The 8,299-nt window shown below is 28.2% G+C and overlaps 1 protein-coding gene across 1 annotated transcript; it reads left to right on the top strand.

Annotated features, from left to right (window-relative positions):
• The first annotated feature begins 3,032 nt into the window (after positions 1 to 3,032).
• LOC112083442 lies at positions 3,033 to 7,542 on the top strand. The gene is made up of 7 exons (XM_024151468.1): positions 3,033 to 3,170; positions 3,255 to 3,525; positions 3,649 to 3,748; positions 3,829 to 3,953; positions 4,057 to 4,147; positions 7,340 to 7,399; positions 7,491 to 7,542. The coding sequence occupies exons 1-7, from the start codon at positions 3,033 to 3,035 to the stop codon at positions 7,540 to 7,542; spliced, it is 837 nt and encodes a 278-aa protein (XP_024007236.1).
• Positions 7,543 to 8,299: the final 757 nt, after the last annotated feature.

Here is an 8,299-nt window from a genome sequence, read left to right as displayed (position 1 = left end):
CATGATTAAATTTATTTTGTAGGTCGTATCTATCTAATGTCTAAGGGAGGAGTATCTAGGTTCGAGCTAAATCCCTAGATTCCCACGAGTCATAACTTTTGCTCGAAGGTAATTATAGTAATGTAAAAACTTATTATTATTTATTATTTGTTATTATAAAAAAAAAAGATATTTTTGTTTACAGGTTTTGGAAAAAAGAAGAAAAATCAAAAGTGGTTATTAATCTAGGAACTGATGATGACGAAGCAGCTTCTTCATCAACAAAGAAGATGGATTTCGAGATGAGGGGAAAAAACTAATGTTCTTTTAGTGATGTTTTTTATATTATATCATTATGAACATATTCGTATTTCTTTCGTCTTTTAATACTTCATTATGAACTTTATATTAAGTCTATGCTTATTTTGTTTATCGAATCATATTTATGAAATCGAAAATATACGTTTATCGTTAGTATATTTGCCAAAAATTAAAATTTGCCAAAAATTAAAATAACCAATTACATAATTTCTATTATTAAGTAATTATTATAAATATTAAGAAAAATAATTAGAATATGTATTGTGATATTACCTTCTATTATCTCATCTTAAAAAAATCTAAAATAATTTAGTTACTGTATATTGGTTCACAAAATTTGTTAAATTTACTTATATTAATCTCTTTAAAAAAAAATGCCATAGGCTAGCTATTTAAAGACTTAGGTCTCTATTCGTATTTGATAATCCCACATCGCAATCAGTCGCTTATTGCTGTAAGATATGTTATGTTTCTGCGTAAAATTTTGAATTGATTTTTTGTTAGTTTGTTTTCATATTATTCAACTCGTTTTCATCTGTAGAACGAATCGTGATTGGTTGGTATCATCATGAACTACTTAACTTTCGACAAACTCACCACAAAACGCTCCTGTCGTCATACTATAGCACGTCTTATTAGAAAGTGGGAATCCATATACGGTGATAAAAAAAACGGTTTCTGGGGACACAATCTTCTTTTAGTGGATGCTCAGGTTAACATTATTAAAGTTATCATATTGCTATGTGTCGGTTTGTTTATCATAATATTAAAATAGATTTTTAATTATTGTATTACAAACAGGAAAATATAATTCAAGCTTCAGTTCATTCCTCTATTTTACGTGTTTATGGTGATCACTTGTTTGAAGACAGTCTCATTGAGATGTTTAATTTCAATGTACGTCATAATGATATGAGTTATAAGATTACTAATAATCAGTTTATGATTGTGCTAACTGAGCGAACAAGGATATCGCCTTTAGCATCTGGAGTACAAATAATACCTAGGGAGAAATTTATCTTTGTGGATTATGGGTATTTATCAAGGTCAGACAATTTGGTCTGTAGACTATATGGTACGTATTGTTTTAAAATTATGTACCCATTACTTCATCTGATAGTTATAGAAATCTAATTAATTAATATTCGAATTGTAGATTACATTGCTTATGTGAAGCATGTGAACAAGACGGATGGACGGATTGAGGGTCAAGTTGTTGTTAGGAGGCTTGTACTAACCCTTCTAATGGAACGGTATGTTTTTAGACAGATTGAGTATAAGATTTAGTTGATATTGAGATATTTAAAATACTAAACAGTCTATTAATTATTTTCGTGATTAAGATTTGTAAACGGTCCTGGAATAGAGATCAACATGGTGTTGTGGGGAGAACAAGCAGAAAATTTTGAAGAAAAGTTTAGAATTTACAATAATACTAATATTGTCTTGATCAGTACAAGTGTATTGGGCATTGTCAGAAATGGTTCTGTAACATTATCAGTTACTCCTGCGTCTAAGTTTTATTTAAACCAGGAATTTCCCTCTGTTGCTGCTCTCAGAACGAGGTATAAAACTTATTTACTTATTATATTATTAGCATTGTTTATCAATACATTATTTCTTATTTTATTAATAAATATTTTCAATAGGCTCCTTTATGATGGGATATGCTCAATGGATTGTGGTGAATCTGTTCAAGAATACTCTGCTGCAAGCCTCCAAAATCACGAGTTTTTATGTTTATCAATGTCTAAGATAAAATATTCATGGTTGGATTAAATTATATCTATGGTTTAATGTGTGTTTTTCCCAATTTTTATTATTAGCTAATATGTTATTCATATTAGTTGATTAAAACAATATCTTTTTGGGTATTTATCATTTAATATTAAAATAGAATTGGTTCACTCAGAATCCTCATCTCTAAATACGATTCGTACGAAATGTTTTTTTCTGATTTTCATTAACAAAAACATTTATAATAAAAATATTTGGTAATTATTATACATTAAAAAGTATGACCTAAAAAATGTATGTATTTATATTTTAAAAAAAACTATTGTGTATAATTGGAAGATTGTTAATATAACATAATTTAACTTTTGAATTCATGTTTTAGCGTGTCTATATGGAAATATCATAACATTTTAATAAAATATATATAGAAAATTTCCCACTAATTTAAATGGATATCGTTGAATATGTACGATCTATTCTTATTTTTGTTTAAGTACGATTTTCTTTAATTTAGATACTAAATGGATCTTGAATATGTAAATTTAATTCAAGTAGATATTTATGTAAAGTTTGGTATTATCTCTCTATTATTGAATTTTTTGGGTTTCGCTATTTAAGTAAATACATAATATACACATAACAAAATTAAAGTTTGAAAAAAAAAACACCAATGCATGCTACTGGGAATATTCAGACTACATCAGTGATTGATAGACCAATGCATGATTCATATAAGTCTTTGAATCAATAATTATTTTTTTGAAAAGTCGCAACTTTACATAAAAACATAAAAATGTAAACAGTTTGTTCTGAAAAGTTGCAAATATACATAATCCATTGACAAAATTCATTAAATCTACCTACTTACTTATTTTGTTCATTCCCTATATATAAATATTATCTTAACAAGAAGAATAGTTGTTCTTCAAATAAACATATCAACCCAAAGAAAAGAAAAAACAAACACAAAAAATTCCAAGTCCTTATCCTTCGTGATGGATTCATATGATGCAGTTCGTGATTTGCATGCATGGAGGACCGACTGGAACATTGGCGTCAAGGTCTTGAGGCGATGGTTTATTGTTCATCGAAACGGGAATCCAGGCTTAGCATTCGTTTTCGTTGATGAACATGTAAGCTCGTGATAACATATATGTTTTTATTGTACTTTAACATGTTATATAATGCGATTGTCATTATATTTGTTTATAATTCAGGGCTCTAGAATTTATTGTACTTGTGGTGCTACGTGTTATGAGTACTTCGAGAGGGTTTGCCCTGAAGGAGGATGGGTAAGACTGACCAATTTCGGCTTGATTCGGTCGGATTGGGAAATGAAGGAAAGAGTTACTAAACACAAATCCCAGATCACTCTCAACTCGGAGACCAAGGCTTCACGGATCAGGCCATTGTCTGAAGATCCCTTCATGAATTTCGTTGATTTTGATGAGATTTATAATCGTCCCTATAATCACTTGTACCCAGTCGGTATGATTTTGATTTACACTCTTTAAAAACCGAAACCCGATAAATGTTTTACAATAGTTTAGTTGTTTTAAATTTATTTTATTTTATCCATGCATGGCTAACAAAGTACTTTATTTTTTGCAGATCTTATTGGAGTGTTGGTAAATGTTGGTGATCTCTTAACATCTGAGTCCTCAAATGGAAATACTGAAAAAACGCTGAAGTTCACTATCAAGAATCTTGAGTAAGAATATTTTAAGTTTGACTCATATAAATTATGATAAATAATGAGATAAACAATTATTAATTTTAATTTTGAAAAAGGGATCGGACTGTTAATTGCTTGGCTCATGGTGATTTTGTTGTTGATATCAAGAACCAGACTGTAGGCGTAGATGGTCCGGTTGCGATTTGTGTATTGACGGATTGGGTCGTCAACAAATATCAAGGTATGTGATCTATAAATTTTAATGAGGTTTTATATCATGCAAATAACCTAATTAAACGTAGAAATATTTGTATTCTGATTTCTTCATTTGACTTTTATTTTAGATGAAATAACCATCCATGATCATGAGAATATTGGCTTCTCACGTTTCTTTGTTACTCCACCTATTGACGAGGTTCTCATCTACCGTAGGAAGTAAGTATAAGAAACTTTTGGTTACTTAAAATTTCGTTTATTTAACTAATATTATACTTATATATAAATATAATGGATAGGATTTGGGAAAGGATAAAGAAGAGAATGGAGGATGCAGGAAACCATGGAATGTGACTTGCATAAATGGCGGTTCTATTAGTTTATCGTTTTCGTATTTCTCTTATCATATGTTTTAAGACTTAATGGCGTGGTGTTATCGTTACTATGTTTACTTATGTTTTAACTTAAACTCGGTACTGCGTTTAAATAATTATGTTGTTTTTAATCTAAAAATTTTAATTGCTGTTATTTATATAATCTGCTCTAAAATATCTGATAAGTTAACTTTAGAAAGAAATAGTTAAACCATATATACACTACATTCGTATTCATAATAATTAATAGTTAAACCAGATATACATTAATTTGAAAGATTCATATATATCTCTATTATATTTTCTGTAACCTTAGAAGATTTTATCTTATAAATCTTACATACTTGTATCATCATAAAAAAATATGAATCTAAATAGATCTCATATTTTTAATATGAAGAAATAGTACATATGAAAATCTAGAAATTTAGTAGTTATTGGTAGTTATACAAAATAGAAAAGTAAACTTATGTGCCAAAAATATTGACTGGAATTCTATTTACCCAAAATTGTCACATATTTACATGCAAATAATAAAATTTTAAAATTTCAATATTTAGCCATTTCGGAAATAATTGTAAACTATACATTTTACTCATCTTTAAGGTTTAGCGTTTTGGAAAATTATTAGTAACTATTTAAAATTATTAAACTCACATGTACCAAGATTATTAGTTTAAAATCCTAAAGATTACATCCTTAAACACGCGTATAAAAGAGTTTTTCAATATTCTTATTAACAGAATAAATAAACACATTTTCTTAGCTTAGAATCTAGGCTTTGTTTAGTGTTTAGTTATTAAAAAAAATTTACATAATATCTCAGTGTTGGCTATGACATTGATCAAATTTGTGCGTAACACTAAGAAAGAAATCACCGGAAATCTTGATATCAACGTTGTTATTACATGGTTACAAACAAAGTTGAAAGAAAAAATACATACAGATAAATCAAAATATTATTGTATGAACGAATAATCATAAAATTATAAATAGTGCACATCACAGTGTTACTTTTCAGGCGGTATAATTATGTCAGTTGAACTTGCCAAAGATTATAAATAATTAGATTCCCCTGTCAAAGTTATTTCATGCAAAAATTATTACAGATTGATTTGCTTTATTCTGCATTTAAAAGTAATATTCTATCAGTTGATAGACCGTTGCATGTTACACTAGCAAATTGTAAAAACATACGAATATTCAAATATTATTACCCAAAAATTATATAACTATTCTAACGTTTATTTATTTAGAAATTTGTAATTATTCGATTTTGGACTAATGAACCGAAAACAATTAGGGGTTGTGGTTTCAAGTATGATTTACCAAGATCTTCTATTACGAAGATCCGAAATATTTAAAACTAATAAGGCTGTATCATCTGAATTTAAAGCTTGCAGGTTTTCGTTTTTTGTAATATACTATAATGTTTCAATATTTACTATTATAATTTATAGACATTGTTTCTTATTAGTTTTAGGGTTATTCTATTTATCTGGAACATTGTATTTAGACAAATGAGAATTGATGTCATATAGTGATACACTCTTTCTCTAAGTAATATGAACTCCAATGCATTAAACATTTTTCTCTCATTTGTTCACTTTACTTGAGGACAATCAAAGGACAGTTTGTCAAATCGTTTCTTAAATATTTTTTTAAGTTCACATTTGAATCAATTGTCATTTACTTTTGTTATTTTTAGCGAAACGTAGTTTAAGTATATAAAACCCGTCTTTAAAAGCATAAACGTCGTTTCAAAAGTATATTAAGCCTGAATTGTTGCATAGGTATTTAAAACCCATCTTTAAAAGCAAAACCGTTGTTTCTAAAGTATATTAAACCTGCGTTTTAAAACATAATAACCGTTTGTGGAGTCCGTCTTATTAAAAAAACGTTCATTTGTCTCATTTTTCATCTCCAAACCAAAAAAAAAAAATGAATGGCTCCATGTAATAGAGTTTCTGAACTTCAGAAGATAAACGGCGGGCAACGTATTTGTGTCCAAGTTGTTCAAAATTATTATGATTTCACTAACATTCATTACCCTCATCGGAAGTTAGTTCTTGCTGATGAATTTGTAAGTTTGTAAGATTTTTAAAATTTATCCCTGTTCATGTTTTGGGAATGTAATCGTTTATTGATTCATTTTTACTAAAACTGTGTAGGACAATCACATCCTCTGTACCATGCCATCTGAAATAATTAACAAATTCGAGGATGTATTGCTCGAAGGAGAGTGGTATTTTCTTGGTAATTTTGCAGTTACCGACAGATTACCCCATCCAAGCATATCATCAAACAACTGTCATATACGTTTGAACGAGGATACAATCACTGAGAAAACCGATCCGAAGTCTTCCAGAGAAATATACTCTTTCTGTGCATACATAGATATTTTGCTTGCGTCGATTCAAACTGACCGATATCTTGGTAAGTTTCCTATATGCATGTTATTATCTTGGTTTATCTCATTAACTTATAAATGAATTTTTAAAACTTAGTCGTTTAATCTTGCAGTTGATGTTCTCGGGATTGTCACTTTTGTTCAGAAACTTCAAAGTGGAGTTCATATGTCTAATACATCGGATACACCCACAGAACGTCCACTTATTCGTTTTGTACTCGAGATCTTGAGTAAGTACAACTTGTCCTCATAATATCTGATGTCAGACTTGGTTTTCTTTATATATTAAAATATGTTAATTATCTTATATGTTGGTGTAAATATATACAGTGGAAATTCCTTGAAATGTATTGCTTGGGATAACTTGGCAAGAAAATTTGAAGAACTATGGACAAATCGTGATAAGTCTTCAAGACACATTATTGTATTGCGATTTTTCTCTTTCAATATGTGGAGAGGTATGTAAATATTAACTATTAATATCTATCCAATACAGCAATTAATCAGAAGATTAACAAATTTATTGTAACCACATGCGTTTAATCAGAAGTTTAACTAATTTATTGTTTCCACATGCGTACTGAATATGTATATGTAATTGGATGAGTGGATTGTTGAATCGGAAAGATTCATATCTGATATTCTCGAGGATCCTCCTACTCCAGAAGTGGCAATAGCAAAAATGAGGTATGTAAGTTACATATTTGATGTTATATCCTGTATATGTATTCTATTGACATCTATTTTGTGATTTTATAATATTGTCATATTGTTCCAGGCTTGAAACTTCAGTTGATTTTACCCATTTGGATGATGAATATGAAGATTAGAATGCTGGGACAGCTGCAACGGAGAATGCATAATCACTGGAAGATTACCTTTCTGTATTTCTTATATTAAGTTCTGAATTTAAAGGAGTGATATCATCTTTTTTTTTATTATGTAATAAATACTAACTTTGCAGTATAATAATTATGGTGTTTTAAACTATATTCATTACTGTTAATTATTACAAATTCTTATGTAAGATATATATTAAGATGTTTTACTCAATAGGTTTAACCACATAATCGTCACATCCGCAATCATAATAACTAAATAATGTTATTTTTTGATATATAAATGAAAATTAATTCTTCCAAATAATTGTAATAACTAATAATTATTAAATAATTAATTAAAGATAAATATAAAATTAAATCGCATATTGTTATCTTAAAAAAATGATCTCTTAAATTAGTTGTACTTCTAGAAATACCCGTGTAAATTGAGAAAATTTGCATTTTAATAATAGTCATTTTACTTCATCGATTTTGTAGTTCTTGGTAGTTATTCATAAATAAAGAAAACTTTCGTAAATAAATTGTATTGATTTAGAACACTTCTTCTTAATCGCTGATATGTATATACTCAAATAAGAAAATATACATATTTGAAAATTAAATAATTTAACATAAAATCGTGATCTATACATTTTAGTTATTCTAGGATTTATCTTTAATAGGAATTATTATTATTTACTAATAAAAAGGAATAAATATGTGCACCATAGATATAATCGTTTAAAACCCTAAAAACCATGGCTTT

Source organism: Eutrema salsugineum, unplaced genomic scaffold (assembly GCF_000478725.1).
Source record: "Eutrema salsugineum unplaced genomic scaffold, Eutsalg1_0 scaffold_6, whole genome shotgun sequence".
Classification (NCBI taxonomy): domain Eukaryota; kingdom Viridiplantae; phylum Streptophyta; class Magnoliopsida; order Brassicales; family Brassicaceae; genus Eutrema; species Eutrema salsugineum.
The sequence above is the reverse complement of the archived record's forward strand: the minus strand, read 5'-3'. Positions and strand labels throughout refer to the sequence as shown.